The 21,909-nt window shown below is 38.8% G+C and overlaps 1 protein-coding gene across 2 annotated transcripts in view; it reads left to right on the top strand.

Annotated features, from left to right (window-relative positions):
* Nucleotides 1–1,534: 1,534 nt before the first annotated feature.
* Nucleotides 1,535–21,909, top strand: part of si (sucrase-isomaltase (alpha-glucosidase)) — a 72,322-nt gene continuing 51,947 nt past the window's right edge. Inside the window, exons 1-15 of one of the 2 annotated variants that reach the window (XM_044202952.1) lie at nucleotides 1,535–1,692; nucleotides 3,239–3,362; nucleotides 4,347–4,432; nucleotides 4,753–4,873; nucleotides 8,346–8,455; nucleotides 8,824–8,975; nucleotides 12,036–12,207; nucleotides 12,743–12,842; nucleotides 13,374–13,486; nucleotides 13,600–13,725; nucleotides 15,843–15,974; nucleotides 16,575–16,694; nucleotides 19,894–20,007; nucleotides 20,561–20,645; nucleotides 21,282–21,399. In XM_044202952.1, the coding sequence (XP_044058887.1) occupies nucleotides 3,239–3,362; nucleotides 4,347–4,432; nucleotides 4,753–4,873; nucleotides 8,346–8,455; nucleotides 8,824–8,975; nucleotides 12,036–12,207; nucleotides 12,743–12,842; nucleotides 13,374–13,486; nucleotides 13,600–13,725; nucleotides 15,843–15,974; nucleotides 16,575–16,694; nucleotides 19,894–20,007; nucleotides 20,561–20,645; nucleotides 21,282–21,399 (1,673 nt within the window). In that variant the 5' untranslated portion in view covers nucleotides 1,535–1,692. Of the gene's footprint in view, nucleotides 1,693–2,234; nucleotides 2,552–3,238; nucleotides 3,363–4,346; nucleotides 4,433–4,752; nucleotides 4,874–8,345; nucleotides 8,456–8,823; nucleotides 8,976–12,035; nucleotides 12,208–12,742; nucleotides 12,843–13,373; nucleotides 13,487–13,599; nucleotides 13,726–15,842; nucleotides 15,975–16,574; nucleotides 16,695–19,893; nucleotides 20,008–20,560; nucleotides 20,646–21,281; nucleotides 21,400–21,909 lie in introns of those variants that run through there. The other variant, XM_044202953.1, reaches the window with a different exon arrangement.

Below are 21,909 nucleotides of genomic sequence, written 5' to 3'. Positions count from 1 at the left end.
CTGCCTTTGAAGGCTGCATAGAGCCCATGGCGCTGGACCACCGAGAATCTTAGCTCTTTCTTGGCACTTGGAATACAAGGCTCAGGAAACTTCATGCTCATGATATCATGTTCAGAGGCAGACCCCTGTCGAAACAAATGAAGACTGCATCCCGTCATATTTAATCCCTGTTCGGGAAGGCAAAGAGTGGAACTATTTGTGTCAAGGCGGAAAGCCAACTGCCTGCTTTGGTTTTCTGTGGGTCCCAACGACTCCCACATGTGTGATGACCAGAGAGGAGGTGAGTGCTGTTCATCATTGTCATCTTCAGCAATGTTATAACATTAACGGTTAGCTATCCATGACCTAACACAAACACATGAATTAATCTTATTTATGAACTATGAGTGAGACAAAGGTTTTGTCATCTTTACTCCCTCACCCATACAGATCATTCAGTGGTTGAACTGATCAAGGACCAGTTAATGCTACAGCAGCTTGGTGCGCCTTGTATTAGATCATATATGTAGAACTGATTGGAGCTGTTTTTCCTTGCTTTAATGAGACATAACAATTGTTAACTTAAGTGTAATTTTAGTGTAACTTTAGCTGCTGTTATCACATGTCATCACCATGGATGTATTAAGAAAATCAGATAGAGTGGCTATTTCCAGAGACTGCTTACTGGCATATGGCTATGCTGTGGGAGGAGTAAAGATTAATTATGGGTCTTGGAGAGATGGAAGCACACCTTATACCTTATCAACATCTGGCAAGAATGCGTACCAAACCACCTCCATACTTTGTTTGAGATAGTGGATTTTAATCCGTCTTGAATGCTTCTTGGTTGGCACATAAGAACGCTTTAAGAACACTAACTAATAAGAAATGGTCTTGTTGCTGCCCAGTGGTGTCAAGTAGATCATCCTGATGGCTGAGTAGTTTCATGCAATTTCACACACAGAAATGGGTGCTGAAGCAAAAGAGTAGATGATCTGCATAATATCAAACATGTAAAGTTACCATGCCTGATGCCTGCCACATATAACAATAAACACCAGTATTTAAAAATAAAAATAAAAAACTTTGAAAGTTTAATCACAGCTGATCTATTACAACATTATATATATATATATATATATATATATATATATATATATATATATATATATATATATATATATATATATATATATATATATAATTTTTTTCCAATGAGTTGCTTGGTTCTACTGCACCCAGTAGACTAACTACTGCCAAGTGTGTGTGTGTGAGTGTGTGTGAATGACTGAGAAGCTGTGATGTGGTAACAGTGGGGTAGAGATTACTCGTGCTGAGTCACAGCTTACATAAAACAACAGAAATACACAATAATCTCTAGGTAAATCATAACCATACACGCACACACGCACACGCACCACACACGCATGCTCATAAGCACTGTGGAATCAAACATGATAGCAGGATTGATAGTTACAAGCTGATATGGGGATTTTAGGCTGCAGTTATTTTCTCAGATTGTAGATGGTTATCTGACATTTTATGGCTTTGGGGTCTGCATGCAGAGACGGTAAAACACACACATATAAAAACACACTCTAAGCAGTAAAGGAATGGTGAGCCCCCATAACCACAATACATCCTGTGGATTATAAGGTGCTATCTCTCTTGAACTCAGCAAGCACTTTGCCCTGAACACTGGAGAGAGCTGAGGTAAGACTGCAGCTGCAGGCTGTCTAGCTGTTCTACTAATCATCTTTATTTTATATTACAGTTATTATACTTGACAATAAGTAAACACTCTACAATACAGATTATAGCATTTGTTGATGATACAGCATGATTTACAATTTGATGCAGGATGATTGTGATGCTAGTGGGATTAATTTTGAATAACTACAACATCAATGTATGACAATGAATAAATAAAAATGATTATATTCAAAAATCCTTCTTGTTATAGATACAAACTTGCATGAAACAGATCACTGTTCAGTTCATTGCCATCATAATTTTTTTTTCAACTTTCTGTAGCTTGCAAATGTTTGTATTATGCAGTTCTATCCACATTACTGTGGACAGACTGTGACCAAGTTTGTTAATGATAATGTTCGTTATGTGCAGCTCTTTGCCAGTAGAGTAAATAATCCACTGTAAATTGCAATGCAGCCCTGAGGAACAGATGGAGGGCTTTGAATACTGATGTGTAGACAAATTGTTTTTTCTTTGCTCAGATGTACACTGCACTGACCCACATTTATTATGCCACTCTTGAAAATTATTACAGGTGAAAAACCTCCTCTTGGGCTGACATTAACTTTTATGTCTCACAGTAACCAGTGAACTAAAGGTATTAAGTAAAAGTTCAAATTCAATATCAGATAATATTCTAAACTGCCTGTGCTCATGGGAATCTCAACAGTGAAGGCATAAAGTGCCCCTGTTTGTTGTTAAGCATGTGTGTATCTACACATATCAGAACGTCTGTGTGTTGAGAAGTAAAATGATATGCTGTGATGGGTGGAAGCTATTTTTAGGTACTTGGAAAATGGAAGACGGGAGAGGCTAAAAGGTTTGCACTGTATGAATGTCTGTGTGTCTTTTTCTGAGTCTGTGCGTCTCTGTTTTATATTGCATGTTTGCAGGCGCTTCTCAGTGTTTCTGTATGATGTGCAGGGGGGGCATGCACACGTTTGGCTCTCTGTTTCTCTCTTTGCCCTCGCCTGCTCTTCACAGCACATTAAACCAGATGGCTGTAAGCCTCTCATTCAAACAAAAAGACACATACCCACATACACATACTGACTTTCACCTTGTTTTTGTCTCCAAGAGTACATTGGAGTGAAGCCTAATTGCTTGAGTGATATGATGGGTGCCTTTGCAAAGACTAGGCCTGGCCTGTCGGGCAGTTTTGTCAGCTCCCTGTTTCAAAGTTTTGTTCTCTTTCTCCTTCTCTTTCCTTTCCTCTGAGTTTTTTCATTTTAGTGCTTTTTTTCTACTTCAGAAAGCTTTTGCAGAGTCCAAGGTTAATGCAAGGAAAAAAGGTGTTCGTCAGATCTGTGTTTACTATATTTTAGTTGTTTTGTGTGTGTTTGTGTGTATGTGTGTCCTGCCAATGGGACTCATTAAGCAGGGACTTTTTGAGACCTTTGAGACCTTGCCTTTAGTAAATGTGGTGTCATTATTGGGTGTTAATGATGTTGGCCTTTGTAATCACTCTCTGTGTATGTGTGTATATATGCATTTGTGTGTGTGTTAGATGGGGAAAAGACGGTTCTCAGGTTTGGAGGTGACCCTAATGGTCATGTTTACATTGATGTCTGTGGCAGCCATCACTCTCATAGTTCTGTTTTTCACCGGAGAACCTGGGGTTCTTAAAGATGGTAGGTAAACACACTTACACATACACAAAGATGCATATTTAAACTTAAACAACTAAAAAACCTTAGCCCTAAACCTTCACCATGTTCCCCCTGTATTTGTAAAACTGTTTATGCTAGCCTTAGAGTTGTTGAGAGGCACCTTTTAATGGAGGTGGAATAAAGTAATAATCATTACTCTTTTCAATCAGTCAAAAGCCAAGAGTAATTGATCACATTTTCCAGGTAACTTGGACTAATCCTAGCTTCAAGCATGGCTACCTAAACTTGTTTTCTCTGGAACCGAGTCTGAGGCCTGAGATTATAGAAATTTTGCTTTGCTCTCAGACCAAAGCACATTAAAATATACCAACACCACATACCCATTGTAGGTAATCATCACAAGACAATAATAATATTTTCAGCCATAGTTAAAAAAAATAACAGGAACTTAACTTCTTAAATGTCCAATGATAATTGGAGTCCTCCAAAACAAACTACAATATGTTCAAAATGTCCTTTGTAACTGCCCATGAGAACAAGACATAGAAGCGTGTTTTTTACGTCCCTGTTAGCAGGACGTCATCATTTGTCAGTGCCTTCCAAAACCGTTAGAAATCACTGTTGAACAATAAATAGTTTGTATGATTGGAGATGGGAAATGGACAGCAGCCTCTTGCGTTCAAGTCTGGCATTAGGTTAGGGGACCTTTGTCATCATGGTTACAATTATAACCACCAGGTTATGGTCAGGTAACAATTGTCAGAGTCCAACATTTTATTGACCCCATCCATCCATAGCATCACCTCATTTCCTCCTTTGCTACCATCATAACTACTACAGCCACTAGAAAGATGAAATGAAATGTTGTTTTTCTCAATTGGTGAGGGTCATAAGTTCATTGCTCACATGTGTAGTTCATAAACTACTGCAAATACTAATTTATCAGTTGGATTACTGGGTTTTCATTTTGAATTGGTTTTAAATAAACATTTCATCTTTTGGCAGAAACTACTGAAGTATTCATTCCTCAGTGTCCCAACATTCCTCTGGCTGAAAGAGTAGACTGTTTTCCTGATGCTGGAGCCTCAAAGGTATGAGTCACTATCATGTCCAAGTAATGTTTTTGGAGAAGGTTTTTCCAAAGACCTTGAACAGAATTGGCGTTGATGATTCCATAATGAGTAGTTAATTCATGCATTAACTCAATTCTTACTCTTAGTATTGTCAATATTGAAATAGTGTTGTTGATGATGACAATTATTTCTGCTGGGTTATAATGATTATTAGAGCAATGGCGATGATGATAGTGATAATGATGATTATGATAACAACATTGTTTATTGTAGCAGCAATGACAATAATGGCAATATGGATGACGATAATCAAAACATCAACCTTCCTACTTGAACAGCTACAATGTGAGCAGCGTGGATGCTGCTGGAGCCCATTGGATGAGAGAAATGTTCCCTGGTGTTTCTTCTCAACCAACCATGGATACACAGTGAAATCAGTCGAGAAAGCAAATCCTTATGGTAAATCCCTCTTTCCTCTCTCTCTACGCTGCTCTCCCACTCATGTGCGCACCGAATGATGAAAATAGTTGGCTTTCTATTTAGCTTATTTTCTCATTCTAACAGCTCCACATTCCTTCAATCTGTCTGTTTTCCTCACATCGTTTTTCCCTTTTCACTTACTTTGCCTAAGGCATGGTTTTCTGTGAAATATGACATGGATGGCATATCAGAAAACATGATTGACTTTGCAGGTTTTTCCATTTTCTGCTTGATTTCACCGCCTTATGTGAACTCAGTTATTGTGTAAAAGCAAGAAGAACCATGGGACATTTAAAGTCTGAAGTACAGCATTTTCAGTCACATTGTTTGAATAGCATAAGAACATTTTCTTGAAGAGAAAAAAAAACAATATTTTGGGACTTGTTTTGTGGAAAGGAACATTATCAACTAGAATTACCGCCCTGTGGTTGTATGCCTCCACCAAACAGTCAAGTGCAGTTTACATCCATGTCTATCCAGAGTCATAAATATGTAGTGAATACTTGGAAGGAATTGAACAAAAGGCAGGGCTCCAGACTAACTTTTTACATTGGTGGCACTGGTGCACCTAACTTTATTATTTAGGTGCACCAGCACGTAATTTAGGTGCACCCAATAATACATTTTAGGTGTCACCTTTTTTTAGTCATTAGTTCCCATACACATTGGTAATTTCTTAACACATGTAAATGATTGTAAACAGGAATAAATGATGCATATTCATTTTTTCAATGGACTTAGATTTAGTAAAAGGCAGCTCTTCTTTGGCTATATTATGAGCAGTGTTAAATTTTATTATCATTTCTGACTCCTCACTGCTTCAGTTCAGTGCTGCCTGGTGCTGAAGTGCTGCGGAAAGGGGGCTGCTCTGCCGGCCATGCACCTATCACGGCACAGGACGTGTTTATTTGAGACATGCTTTTTAAATGTTTCAAATCGGAACGTTCAGAATGTTCCCAGTAGTGATGCGTGGATCGCAGTTATACCCGCGGGGCCTGTAGATGGAAAATATTTAGTTGCACTTGACAGATTTTTGGTTGCATGTGCGAAAATGGTCACACCCTGGAGCCCTGAAAGGTATACTGTAAAGTGTATTTTTTGGCTAAATGGACGTTATCACCATATTAATGATATTAATGATTCCAGTGAATATACATTGTTGAACTGATTAATGAAGGATCATCATAGATGTATTGGCTAGACAGGTACACATGTACTTCTTATACTTGTACTTCTGATTCTTATAGAGTATTGCTAGACAAAATGTGGTGCTTGTGTTTTTGTTTTCATTTTTATATTCTCTATGATCTGTAGGTGAAACTCACTCGCTCCAATACGTTATTTGCAGTCATGTGATTCAGATGACGCTCGAAATTCAGAATGAGGCAGGAAGTGAAAGGCAGAATGGATGAGATGGAGGAAAGCCCGTACTCTGCTAGTTATTGTTTACTCATTATGTCGTCCCAGTCACCGTGTGTATGAAAGCTGGACTCACCAAATTCATTATTAAATTATGGCTAAAAATCTATTTTGAGCCTTTGAGTCAAGAGTGTCACCTATTCAGTGTCCCACCAACTGTCAAATATGGTCACAATCTCCCCTTCTGTTCCTGAGTTATGGTGTCGATTAATGGCCAAAAAAGTGTGGTTGCAGTGAAGTTGACCTTTGACCTTTGTTTGTAAAAAAAAATGTCAACACTTCATGATTGTATCCCATCTGTGTGAAATTTTGTCAGAATTACCGCATCATTTCTTGAGTTATGGCAAAAAACGCGTTTGTCAAGGACAAGGACACTTTTTGTGTCAAAAGTGTCACCAATTAATAGTCTGACCAATTATGAAATGTGGTCATCAATTCTTGAGTTATGGCCGAAAACATCAAGACAAGGTCACAGTGACCTTGACCTTTGACAACCAAAATCAATTCAGTTCATCCTCCATCCAAGTGGACGTTTGTGCCAAATCTTAAAAAAAATCCCTCAAGGTGTTCCTGAGATATCGCATTCACAAGAATGGGACGGACAGACAACCCAAAAACATAATGCCTCCGGCCACGGCTATCACCAGCACAGAGGCATAAAAACAATAATATCGCTTGGTCTGCCTGAGAAAGGCTTGATGTTATTCAACAGGGACTTATACATAAAAAATGAAAGAACTCCTTCTTATATAAGTTTAACTGTCTTCAAATATTTTTACATGCATTCTGCCATGGTATCGCTCAAGGCTACTATGCAAATTACCTCCATTTACCTCAGAGGCAACTGAGGACTCTGTAAGCATATTGCACCCTTTGATCTTACTGGTAAACGAATAACCTGGGAATACATCTGTGTTTGAATGGATTCCCATCCCATCCCAGTTCACCTGATGCACTTTATGTGGAGTTCTCAAATGAAGGACTGTTGCAGTTTGTTTTTATTGTTGCACTCATCACTCATCATTGTAGGGAAAAGGTATTTGTCATGTTATGATTAAATGTTTTATTTTTTTAATCCACTTATGTTGCCCGAATAACTAATGCTGTTGGCGCCCAGCTCACCCAACAATTATTCTCTAGAGCTTGGATGTCAGTGAGGCATAGTGTGAATAGACCACTCACATTTAAGGCCTCTTGAATATTAATACAGAATATTGGTCAGAATTGTGTCAGAGATGTTTCGTAAGTATTTAAGAAATAGTTTGACTTCCTGGGATTCTTGTCGTCATCATGACGTAGCCAGGTAACAAGCAGAGTTTCCAGGAAGTTCCCGTCCCCAGATAAGAAATAGTCTAGGACATAATCACCTGTAAAACCACAATGTGTCGATTTTACACAGGTTTCTGACGGATGAACTTTCAATTCAATTTATCTACATAGCCCAATTCATAAAAATAAGTTATCTCATTGCACTTTTCCGATAGAGCAAGTCTAGACCGTATTCTTTATAATATTAAACAAACAAGATATAACATGTAAATTAGTGACCTTTATAACGTGATCAAAGCGGATTTTGTTACCGTTGGACCAGGCTGGCTGTTTTACTACTTCCAGTCTTTGTGCTAACATAAGCTAACCCACTGCTGGCGTTAACATCATATTTACTGCACAGACATGTGAGTAGTATCAATCTTCTCATCTAACTCTCAGCAAGAAAGTGAATACACTTATTTCCCTAAATGTCATAAAATTCCTTTAAATCCCAAAATTAAGGAAATCATCACGATGCCTAAAACTACAGTGCTGACTTAGTTTTATGTACAATTTTAGTGAATGAACTGGAGAGTGTAGAAAAAACAGATTGTCATCTTTGCCGACTTGTTTTGTGCTTTGACTAAAATAACGACTATACTAGTAGTACCACTGTAGTCCCACAACAGTAGTACTATTTTTGTGTCATTTGTGTTATTTGTAAATATTTTTACTGTATTATAACCTTTAACCTCCTATTGCCATGTGTTTAATTTTGCAGTCATGAAAGCCCAGCTGAAGAGAATGGCCTCTCCTTCTTTATTTGGGGCTGATATACAAGAGCTGTCATTTCACGCAGAAATGGAGTCAAACAATCGACTCCGATTTAAGGTACACACTGCCAGACACTATCTCTCTCTCCCTCCTCTTTCTGTTAAACACCTTTTTTTTGCTTGCACCCAAATTCTCTCTCTCTCTCTCTCTCTCTCTCTCTCTCTCTCTCTCTGTCTGTCTCTCTCTCTCTCTCTCTCACACACACACACACAAACACACACTTTAACAGCAACAGAGGACATTGTGAGATAAAACTAGTTCAGTCAAATTAATTTTAAAAGCAGTTTTTATCAAAGCATGTTTAACACGAATGCTGTAGAGAACAAATGAGGACAGAAATAGCGATATGCAAAACAAAGTACGAACATGACCGTGAGATATGAGGCCACGCTCACATTGCCTGTATGGTTGTTTCCTCTCCTCAGATCTATGATGCCCACAGGCAGAGGTTCGAGGTCCCCCATGAGCACATCAGCAGCCTCAACAGTGACCCATCCAGCCCCATCAGCAACACACTGGAGATGACAAACAACCCCTTTGGCCTTACTGTGCGCAGGAAGGAGAACAAAAAAGTCCTGTGAGTGCTCAGTATGTGTGTGTGTGTGGGGGGGTTCATTGTGTATGTGTTTGCGTTGGATGGGGAAGAACTACAATATTGCATTGTTTGCCATGTGGAATATGAAGGAATTACAATAAACAGCAGACTATGCATACTGCATGTTTTCAGCAAAATGACATTATGTACATTTGCTATGTATTGTAATTTACTACATACACGTAGGGTACTAATGTATGGCTGCACCTGTAGAGAGGGATGTGGGCACTCCCCTAGTTGAAGCATATATTGTAGCAGGAGATTGTGGTGAATATTATTAAGATGATGCTGCAAGCTATGTTCACAGTAGACTTAATTCTGGAGGCAAAATACAGTAAGTGCCCAAAAATATTATAAGCTGAGCTGTTGAATATATGATTTGGTGTCTCACGTCTTGCTTCTGTCTTACAGTTGTTTTCACAGTATTCTCACAATCACCTTGCAGAATTGAGAATTGACAGTTGTCAATAGATTTACGTTGATTCTTTGTATGTTATTTGATGCAATTATGTCAGAAATCCTCACAGGTTGTCTGTGCTCCACATAATCTCATAATTTCCACATAATGACATGTAAACACCTTCCCATGTTACGATGATTTCCCACAACAACAAGTAATTATGTTCATGTCAATTCAGGCCACTTGGTGAGCCCTGGGTGACAACACTGATCAATTACCCCTCAGAGCTGCACACACACACACTTCCTATAAAACATACAAAAGGCATTAAACCATTATTATCGTCAATGCTATATAGAAAATGGCACTTTGTGACAAATAGGGCATCTGAGGGCACAAAAACCCTCATATTTATTATGACTAGGATGTGCTGCACATACCATAACCATGACTTCATATGCTAATGGTGTTTTACACGTTCTGTTGTTGTGAATGAGACCTGATTACCATTTAGGGTGCATGTCAATTTTTCCTGCAAGGCAAACATTTATCAATCTTTTATCTTTAGACTCAGATGTTTCTTTTATGGGAAGGTGAAAGCCAAAGCTTCTCCATTGAAAGACTTATATATTACAAATATTATATATACAAACATTTAGCGGCAATTATACTTGCTTTCTGTCCATGTATTCCAATTCTGAGTTCAGTGTTTGTCACTGAAGTATTTTATTGTCATTGTGAAATGTTCGTATATCAAATGACAACCTTTGGCTTGTCTCAACATATCACTTACTGGTGTATCGAGCAGCTTTGTCTTTCTCAACACTGCACATGACCTTCAACTAGAAGCAGTGAGATTGCTCTGCAGATTAGCAGCTATTTAGTAGTTAAATCTCTCTAACTTTCTTTTGCTCTCATAAATGTCTTTGTGTCATGTGAATCACCATTACCACTCAAAACTGTGTTTTGCGGTGTATTCAGGCAACAAGTCAGAATTTAGGTTTCCTTTATTGTTAAGATTATATTTTATTAATTCCAAAGGGGAAAATTTTCTTCTCTGCATTATACTCAACATAACCTTTTAGGGAAGGATAGCCACAGAAACGTACTTAACTTTTGAGGTTAGTACAATAGTTTCTTCCAGATCACAGGAATACAAAAACACATATTAACACCCACACCAAGAAATGAAATGTTGAAATGAAATGAACATTTTACAGGTCCTTTGTAAAGTGTTCACTAGCACTTAATCAGAATACCAGCATTTATAAGTAGGACTGTTCTATTGAAGGAGTACTTTTTAAGTGGCTTAATCATATTTAACCTATTACAGGAAAATAATAACAGGTGGTAGCAGCTAAATGCATACAACTGCTCAACACTTTTCATTATGTTTTATTAATTTAATAGTTTCATTGTATTATTATGCTCACAAGTGATTTTTTTTCTTTAGTTGTTTTAAGTGGCCTTTCTTTTTTCAGACTCATTTTCGACAAGGAGTACAAGTCAGACAGTGAACACAACAACAGAAACAAAATCTGAAAATCTGTTTCTGCTTTGGCAGTTATAATTTTCAAGAGCTATATTGCATTCACTGTTTTTATAACTATTTGATAGTCACATGAGCAACAATTGACCAAGTCCATAAATTAGAGAGATAACAGGGTTTATACATTTACTTTTCGTACCATAATGTTCATTGTTCATCATTGATAGAGAGAGACTTTAACAAGTTCAACTCTGTAATCTCAAATTTCAAAGCGCTAAATGACCTCTCAAAATTAAAAATACTAGTTTTCACTTTTAGTATTTGTATTTTAACTGCAAGTCTACAATTTATTATTATCCTATCTTACTTATCTGTATATATTTTAATATCACAATTCTTCTTTTTATGTATGTTTCTATTTTACACATGCTTTGGCAATGTTAACATCTGTTTCCCATGCCAATAATTGGAGTAAATATACTCATCATTCTGCTCTTTGACCTGTCTGGCTGGTGTGTGGGAGTTCTCTTCTCGTAATAAAAGCTACTTGTAAACAGACATATTCATTTAACACAAATGTAGCCACTCCTAGTCATCCTATTGACTCAAACTGACAGTGACAGACATGTCATATGTTTAAAGACTAATGTAAATAGTCATTATTTATGTCTATTTGGGTGTTTCTGTGTGTGCATGCATATGTTGTCATGACTATTCAATAACAATGTATATTTACTGCATTTACAACCTTTACTTGTATATTCTACATACTATAGAGCTTTGTTTTGGCAACTGTATGCAGCTAGAGCAGGCTTAGTATTTCAACTACCAGTGTACGTCTTGTTTTGAAGGCTAGAGAAATGCTACCCAGAGGGCTTATTAGAGTTGATGGGATGGTCTGTCTTCTCCCTGGTTTTTCTTTCTACAACTCAACTCCTCCATGCGTCTTTGTCTCGTTCCCACTCCCACTCTCTTCTCGCTGCATCTCACTCTCTTTCTTGCTTCCTCGTCTCTCACATTTTCTCTCTCACCTGCTCTCTCTTTTTTTCTTTTTTTGCTCTTTCTCACATCAGTCTGTCTTCTCACTTCCCAGTGGTGAACCGTTGTTTTGTCATTATCTACTGTTCTCTTTTGTTTTTTTAAATAAACTCAGGTTTGACACTACAATGGCCCCACTGGTGTTTGCAGACCAGTACCTACAGCTTTCTGCTAAGCTTCCATCCCATAATATTTATGGCCTTGGAGAGCATGTACATAGACAGTATCGCCATGACACAAACTGGAAAACCTGGCCCATTTTCACCAGAGACGCTTTCCCTAACGGGGTGAGGAGTACAAACACAGACACACAAACACACGCACAGGCACGCACACACACACACACACACACACACACACACACACACACACACACACACACACACACACACACACACACACACACACAGCAGGATAAGATCTTAAATGAACAAATCACTTTTTAATGATATACATATGCATGGTTTAAGCCACACTTGTGCATGCACATGTACATACACATTGCAACACATCTATACATACATCGATCTCTATGATGCAATGACATATTGTGTGCTTTAAGGCCTACACTTGAAAGGTCAACCTATGGTGTGTGTGTGTGTGTGTGTGTGTGTGTGTGTGTGTGCATGTAAGTGGCATGTTTACATGTGCTCCCAACATGTGTATTCTCCTTCCCAAAGGGCTTATAATTGAATGCCTCGTAAGCTGATTAGGGAGTGGAGTCACCCCCTCAGCTTCAATAAGTCTCCCACGTCCCTCCTGTGCCTCACACCTCTTCTCTAAGTCCCTTCATCCTTCTATCTCCCTATGTCATCCCTGCAGGGAACCCATAACCTCTATGGACACTATCCCTTCTTCCTCTGTCTGGAAGATGAGAGTGGAAAGTCATTTGGGGTCTTTCTCATGAACAGCAATGCTATGGGTAAAGATAAAAACACACACAAAACCACAAATGCATCCATGTACAGTTATAATATTTTGAAAAGGCAGCAGTGTGTTAAAAAAAAGTAGAATAGATAACAAAGGTAGATAACGGCCAAAGAATTACATGTGGACATAAAAAAGAATTCAAAATGGTTCAAGGGCACATGAGCCATCAGTTATGCCTCATCCTCCTAACACAAATGGATATACTGTTGTTTTATTCTATGAAGGAGATGACTGAAAGCAATGGGAGTGCCCGCTGACATGTTTCTCTTGCTCACGTCTATAGTCTCCTTACATACTGTTTTTTTTTGCCTCTCATGGATTGTCTTGACGGATATATAGATGATGGGTGTTTATGTGTGAACCAAAAGTCTTCAAAGTATAAAAAAAAATGAGGAAAACTCTCAAATTATAGGTATTGCTGGTTTGCGACTGTTTGAGAGGGCATTTTAGGGTTATGATTTATAGTTAAGAATGGTATTAGGATTAAGTTAGCAGTGTTTCCACCTCTGGTGTCCTTTTTCAGAGGTGACTTTGCAGCCCGCTCCTGCTGTGACCTACAGAACGATTGGAGGAGTCCTTGACTTCTACATTCTCTTTGGAGACACACCAGAACAAGTGGTGCAGGAGTTCCTTGTGGTGAGGCACAAATATTTACTTTTTTTTCTGGGCAAGTCTGTTGTGCAAAAGTGGTTTGTGAGTTGCCTTGGTGCAGTAATTGCATTAACAATATGTTCAATTGTGTTGTTCAGCTCATTGGCAGGCCTGTCATTCCTCCCTACTGGTCATTGGGTTTCCAGCTTTCTCGGTGGGATTACGGCAGCCTGAGTGAGGTCAAGAAAACAGTGGAGAGGAATCGTGCAGTTAGCCTCCCATATGTAAGATCCTGTCTGCTTGCTTTTCTTTCTTTTTATTTTTTAGGCTGTCTATATGCACTGTGTCTGACGATCTGTTTGTCTTCAAGCCTATCTATAATTACCATCAAGGCTATTGCTGCCACCACTGCAGTCTGTGATTTTGTGCGATAAAAATGGGAAATAACTGTTTTTACAAATATCATATATTACTATCCATGATATGTCATGGATTTCAGGTGCATAAATGCCTTCACGTGTTTGTCACGTTCACACTCAATATCTCCGCTCTATGTTGTAAATCTCAAGCGTATCAATTACTGTCACATTTTGTTTGCGCAGCGTTTATTATCACAATAAAAATGCACAATAAACTCATATCAGACTGGGTGTAAGGTGGTTTTGCAAGTTCTCCGGTCCATTCGTACAACTCTGATGCCGTGACAAAAAGAAATAGGTAATCTGTTACTGAGAAACTACGTGACAAAATCCACCCAGTATCCACCAAGTATCAGAAGCATGAGATTTCAGAGGACAAGTCTGGGAAATGAAAACATGCGACATGGTTTTCTTAATATTGGCCTGTCTTTTGCATTTCAGTCATTGATTTTCATTGCAAAGCTGGAAATGCAAATTGGGCACAAAACAGAGGCAGGTCTTTTAATTTGAATTCAGATGTTAAATGCTGAGAGACATTTTAAGGAGGATCATACTTTTTTAAGGCAAAATATGCACTTCAAAGACCAACTGTCTAAAATCATGTTGTGACAGTGCATAGTTTGTGCAGTGGGGGATTTCTTTATTCATCTGTACAGGATTGGAGGGGGGTGAAGGAAATCAATACTTCACCTTGTGCACCCCTTGTTAAATTTGAACCGTTCATGCACTACTGTGTGGTTCCAGAGGAAAGAGCCTTAACCACTACACTATCTGTGAAGACGTGATATGAAGGTTGAAGAAAGAGTTGGACAGACAGTGAGAGTGATAGGGATGGCCTTTAGCTTAGACGGGGTAATCCAGCTTTCTGTCAAATAATGGAGAGTCTGCTGGGCTCTATAGGTTCAATCCCGGGACAACTATTTTTCAAGCATCACTGAATGTTAGCACTGATCGAAGATCAATAAACCGATTTCCCTTCATTATCTCATTCATCCTGATCTGAATGTTAAAACTACTCCAACACCTCTTCCCTTCTGAGACACTTGATAAATACCAGTCCTGGTTGACATTTCCTTGGGAATGAGCCTCACTGCTAATCTTCATCCGGGCCTGCCACTAGTAACTATAAGAAGTCCTTTCCACACAGAGCATGGATGTTTCATGTACTTTCTATTCCTTAATTGCTAAAGTAAACTCCTAATCCTTATCTTTACATGTCCCCATAAAACACTTCAGCTGTATCACAACTCAGCAAAGCCTGCACCAATCAACGACGTGGTTTGAACTCTGTCTTATTTAAAGATGAGATACAAACAAATGTCTAACCCATCTCAATATTTCACTCTGATAATCTCCAATCTCTCTTTCATATCCAAAGACATTAGGATGCAGCTGCTTCCTCTCCTGCTGTACTCAGGGACATATTTGATAACCATTAGATAGACCACAGAGGGCATTATCACATTCTCCCTAATATGTCTGGAGCTGATTACCATTAGAGGAAGGATCTGGCAGAGCCTTCCAAACCATCTGCTCTATCGATATGAAGTAGATTTTGGCAGACAACAGATAGACAGAGAGTGACCAAAAAAAACCAAAAAAAAAACCGTGTTAACATTCACATTGTCCTCCCAAGGTTTAGCAGCACATTAACCACGTTATTTGCCCTCACATCAGGTCTCCAACTCCAGCAAAGGCAGGCAGGTCAACAGACAAGCTAACAGTTAGTTAGTTTAGGTTTTTATTTATTTATTTATTTACTTATTTTTGCAGTGAGGCCCACAGTGCAAATGCTTAACAGTGTGTTTATTAGCAATGCTGGGATGGGAATATACTGTGTTAGGAGGATGCATTCAAGTCATATTGAAGATGCTGAATTTTGAGTGGATGTGTCCAGTTATACACAGAAATTTCTGAATTTGGAATCCTTTTTTGTCTCTGAACTGCATTAACAGGTGTTGCATTTTCTTCTTCCCATGCAGGACATTCAGTACACAGACATTGACTACATGGAGGATAAGAAAGATTTCACTTACGACAAAGTCAAGTTCAGCGAGCTGCCTCAGTTTGCCGACTATCTTCATGAAAATGGACAGAGATACATCCTCATCCTGGTGAGAAGTACTTCACTGTGAATAAAGCAATTTGTGTATTTGACACGTTAACAGTAAGTTGAACCTTTAAACATCCCTGTGCAACTACACAACAATTTACCTTGAATTTCTGAGTCCTATTTGATTATTGAGAAGTAATCTTATTTGTGTATTACTGGACAAATGTTGGTGCTGTGATGTTAGGTTAATATATTATATAATGAAGTTTAACAACAAAGAATATTTTAACTGTAGGAGCTTGCTGTCATGTAAAAGTAAACTCCAGGTCAAATCACTGACTCCATTAACGATCAGCTTACCCAGTGAGAGTTCAAAGTGCCACTTCCAATTTATCTTTTATAGTTTCTGACATAAAACCCAGAACGCTGCAAAATTATCATGTGTCACTTAAACATGATCCAAAATTATGCTGGTTTTTATACGAGTCATTTACACCAACTAACCAGTGAAAATTTCTAATATAGCAATTTCAAAACGTATAGGCAGCCATGCTATGTAGTTTGCAGTATATGCACCAAATGACTGTTCTTCATTGACAGTTAATTTGAAAAAGCATTTCTGTTCCTTCATATTCTTATAAGTGTATTCCTCTGTCCCCAGGACCCTGCAGTAGCTACAAGTAAGAGGGTAGGGGATGCTTCATATGACTCCTACGACCGTGGGACTGAGAAGAATGCCTGGGTCACTGAATCAGATGGTAAAACTCCTCTGTTAGGAGAGGTGAGCTGCATTTGGGTGCAAAAGATAATTGAAACATGCATACAGATGAAACAATACACTTAGTGGCCCCTTAATTAGATACTCCATTCAAGAAAAGATTTCCCTCCTCCAGATGGTAATGCCTCTTTAACACCAAGCTTCCATCCTACGTATGTCCCACATCTGCATCTTTTGTAAATGGCTAGTCACAGTGATATTCAGGTCATCAGGTTGTGAAAAAGTCCTGCATGGGTCAGGTGTTAGCCATTATATATTATTATACATTCATATGCTGTAAAGCAAAAGGTATAAGTTATAGTTGTGCATGGCAACTACAATATGGTTAATCTAAGATATGTTTAGAGTGTCTGCATGTCACTGTTAGGGAATAATTGTGATTATCTACATGTTCTAACCATAACCAACCTAACCTGTTATATATGTTGTATATTTTATAACAGTGGCATGCAGACACTCTAGAGTCTGTAGAGTAGTAACATCATCGCTCCATGCTTCCATACCAGTTTTTGGAATGGAAGTGTTTTGTTTTTTTTGGCACACGTTTGGCCCTAAGCACAACTGAGCCATGTATTGTACAAAGTTGTTGCTGAAGGTCAAAGTCTAGCTGTTTTGAAATTGATGCTAAAGATGATTCCAGGATTAAATAAAATTCCAATAATCTACGCAATACAAGGATTTGAGCCTGCTCAACCATTAATAGGATGAGGAAGAATGAGACGTGAGAAGCATGAATAAGCCATCGAAGACGCAGCATGATCTGAGCAACATTATATATAATGTTGGCTAGATACCTGTTGAATGTATGTAGGACCTTGCATATTCCATGACTCACAGAAATCCATCTGCACAGGTCTGTTACATGCCATTGAGTATTCAAGCCTTTGTATTATACAATATACCATGTAATAATACCATAAACATATATGTATATAATATAATAGCATAAATATATGTATTTGCTGTGTGTATGCACGTCTATGTGTGACTGGCTCTCCACAGTCTCCATCAAACCATATTATTCCCTAATGGAAGTTAAAGTCTCCAGTATGTTATTTTTGATCCCTTTCCCCCACAGAGCACATGTTTTAAAAGCTCTCCCCTGCAGAGAGGGGTGAAGGTGGGGGGTAAAAGTCTGTTGCTTCCATGCTTTTATAGTGTTGCTTTTGATTACGCACACGATTAGGCCCAGTCCCTCAGCTAATCGCTTTTTCATGCTGTTTATAACAGGTCAAACATATGCATTGATTCCGCATTAGTGTTTAATCTTAAAACGTTCTGCATCACTGCATCACAGATTAGGTGTGCAAGTGAGTGTGTGTGCGTATGTCGGAGAGACAGAGAGAGAAAAATATAAAGTCTGTCTGTGTGTTCATCTATGTCTATCCATTTCTCTAAATGAGAAGTTGTTCTTGGTTGTTTGTGCTTTATGTCTGTGCACGCATGTGTGTGATTAGAATTGATTCTATGTTATTTTCATATAAAAGTATGTGTCCTGGTTATGAAAACAGTGGGGTCTTTGCAGAATGACCTTTGCGGTAGCTGTTTCACTGATAAAGGAGATACAGCGACAGGCTTGTATTTATTTTGCTTTTAAGACAGCTAATTGCTCGCAAAGATAAGGATAAAAGCTTTTCCTGGTGGCCCATATGTTTCAGTGTGCAAGTAAAATCATAGCAAGACCTCACTCACACAGATGAACATTTCTGTTCAGAGCACAGAGGCAAAAAATGGATGAGAGTAAACAAAGCAGCAGGGAGAGAAAGGAGTCTATGTGGGTTTAAAGGTAGGAATGACAGACAGAAACATGGGCAGAGGAAAAGGCAGGTGCAGGCAGACAGACAGTCACAAATAATAGATTAGAGAGTAATGTACAGGGGAGACAGACCGGCTGTCTTCCTGAGTGTTAGAGTGACAGGGGGGTACACAGGAAGTCAGACATAGTGAGAGACAAGAGACTATAAGACAGATTATCAAGTAAACACAAAAAAAGGGACAGACAAGATGGAGGGTAGAAAGACACTTTGGAGCAGAGGCACAGATCGAGACAGGTATAACAAAAGATAGACAGGCAATGACATAGATAGGCAGGCTGACACACAGAAGAGCAATAAAACCAGACAAATAGGCATAAAGATGGAGTGAGATATGCAGCTACAAATGCCAGCAGATTTGCTGAAAGTGTTTACTGAGGTGTCAGCATTAGTAAGCAGCTGGAGACGTCAGAAAGACAAAATCTGGAGTTAAAAGGAAGGAAGAAATGACTGGGAAAAGAATGATGGCAACTGTGAGGGACTATCAATAAGCTCTGACCTTGGAGTTCTGACCACCTGCCAAAAACATCTGCCTATAAATCTGTGTGTGTGTGTGTGTGTGTGTGTGTGTGTGTGTGTGTGTGTGTGTGTGTGTGGGTGTGCGTGTGGGCACGTGAGCGTACATAAGCATGATTCATGTCTTCATGTCTGCTACAAACTGGGTTGTGAAGTTATTGGCAGTGGAAGTAAAAGGTAAAAGATAGCTAGCGTGGAGCAACCTTGAGATTTAATATCTAGTGTGGTCTATAGAAGGGTTCACACAGAAATGCACACACACACACACACACACACCGCAAAAGAGACACGAAATCTCCTTTCTCTGTGGATTAATCATTTTTCTCAATACATGTCATTAAGGACGACTTCTAACACACAGTCACATCTAGAGATTTCTATTGCATTATCGATTTCTCCTCTCCACTGTTTTCTCCCTGAACTTTTCTGTCTCTCTATCCCCTCTCTCCTTTGCCATCTCTCTCTATCTCTCTCTCATCAATCCCGCCCCCTCCCTTACTTCATCTCTCTTCTGTTCTCTTTTCTTTGTCATTTCCACATCTCTAAGCTGTTTCTCTGACATTTCCATAGGCCTAGATTTTGCCTCAGTGGAGCTCACTACGCCTACTCCATCTTAGCTGATCGTACCCCATCATGTTGTTTACATGCAGGCTAGATTCTTGCCTGGTTAAAGACATGTTTCTGATGCTTTTAAAACAGAAATATATATATACATTTTTTTATTTAATTATTTATTTTTTTTAGTACAATTTTTAATGAAGTCCTGTCAAAAAACATACAGTAATGCCAAACTAATGTTCTCAGAGTTTTATTCTAAAAGTATTAAAAAAGTGCTTAGAAACACATACCATCTCACATTCTCTCCCTCTCAGGTGTGGCCAGGAGAGACTGTATTTCCAGACTACACCAGCCAAAACTGCATTGACTGGTGGGTTGATGAGTATGAGCGATTCTCCAGGGAGATCAAACATGATGCCCTCTGGATTGTAAGTCCATTTTAAACACGTAAAATGAAGGTGTGTATTCACTGATTAGCCTAGCTGTTCACTAAACCAAAATTCTGAAACCAGCATTATTCTGCAGCCAATTACACGCGCACAGGGGCAGGGTGAGCTTACATTTTTGTGATTTTTGGTGGCAATTACTTCACTGTGGGTTGAACACCAGTAAAGAGCACCAAACACAGACACAAAAAACAGACTCAAATTCAAATTATACTGTTAATGATTCCTCAGCTGAAAATTTGGATTTGGCTCACTCATTACTCGGGGCTCTTTGCTACAGTACACACAATTTCACATTTTACTTCAAACACCTTGGCTTAACCCAGGTCACTTTACTAATGTTTGTTAGGGGAACAAATGTTTTGGATGTGAATAAATCACCTTTTCAGCATGTTATTACTTTAGTGGAGGAATCTTGGATTCACACCACTGTTATGTTATGTCCTAAATAATTGTAAATATTAGTTCAAATGATTAGTTATTAGTAAACATATAATTGTGTTTTAACAAATAATGTTCTCTGATTTACTTGCAGGACATGAATGAGGTAGCTAATTTCAAGAAAGGCTCAAATAAGGGCTGTGCTGATAACAACCTCAACTACCCTCCCTACACTCCAAGTAAGACATGTTTTTTTCTATGTTCTGACCCACAATCATACTAAATACTTAAATACATAAAATCTTATACGGTTTTAATATCCAGAAATATCTGTGTTCCTTCACAGACATGGTTGAGTCTCAAAACAGTTAGATCTACAGTTTACACTAAAGTTACTACAAAGAAATAGAGGATGTCATAGGCTTGCAGCTTGAAGCCCAAATGCTGGGCACAAGCTGATAAATTCGCCACAATAGCTCATAAAGTAAGTTCAGGTCCAGAGGAAAACTCATCTAAAATAGTGGGTCCCTGGTGAGGAATTTTGAAAATGACTCTTCTGCCATGTCCTTTATTCCAACTGTGTCCCAGACAGGATGATCATAACTGGAAAAGGCATGCTCCCCTGATGCCACCTTTTTATTGCACTCCTCCTTAGTCATCCTCTTCTTCCATTGCTCTTGCTGTCTCTCATTTCCTCATTGTTCCCACTTCCTATTGCTGTATATATCAATGTCTCTCGTTCTTTCTCTCCCCTGCTTCCTCTTTTCCTCTCATCTCTCTCCTTCCCTCACTGCATCCTATATTTTATATTCAATCCATACCTACTCTCACCTTACCCCATCTTTTTTACCTCCTTCATCTTTTCTCCCCCCCAGAGATTCTGGATGAGGTGATGTATAGTAAGACTCTGTGTATGGATGCCAAGCAGGCCTGGGGGAACCACTATGATGTCCACAGTCTGTATGGCTACTCTATGGTACTGGCAACTGAAAAGTGAGTGCATTTACCATCAGTTATAGGAGTTTGGCCAGCTTGCGCTATGGAAGCCAGCTTGCTGCCTTTGGAGCAATGAGGCATTGGCAGACTGTGTAAAGTCAAATGGGTGTAACACACAAAATCTTTAAAATCATGTGTAGAATCAGAGGTTATTGAGAAATGGCCCTGGAACAGAATTGTGGAGCTGACATGCAAAAGTTCAACGGAGAAATCTATCAGTTCTGTGCAGTGACTTATGCCCTCCACTAAATCACAGCCTGTGACTTTTGCAGACCATTTGCAAGTTGGATCCCATGTGATAAGTGTAGAAATATATTTTAATGAGCCAGGCTCCCAGGGTGAGTGAATGAGTTTCTCTGGGTCTGGCGCTGAAACTATTTAAGGGCCCATTACTTACACAAACCTAGAGAGAGGCATAAATGTGAGTATAGGATATAATCGTTGAGATACGGAAATTAATAAAGCATAAAGCAGGTTAAAGTTTATTTAACCTGATTTATGCGTCAT

The sequence above is a fragment of the Siniperca chuatsi genome, linkage group LG7 (genome assembly GCF_020085105.1).
Source record: "Siniperca chuatsi isolate FFG_IHB_CAS linkage group LG7, ASM2008510v1, whole genome shotgun sequence".
NCBI classification, from domain to species: Eukaryota; Metazoa; Chordata; class Actinopteri; order Centrarchiformes; family Sinipercidae; genus Siniperca; species Siniperca chuatsi.
The sequence above is the reverse complement of the archived record's forward strand: the minus strand, read 5'-3'. Positions and strand labels throughout refer to the sequence as shown.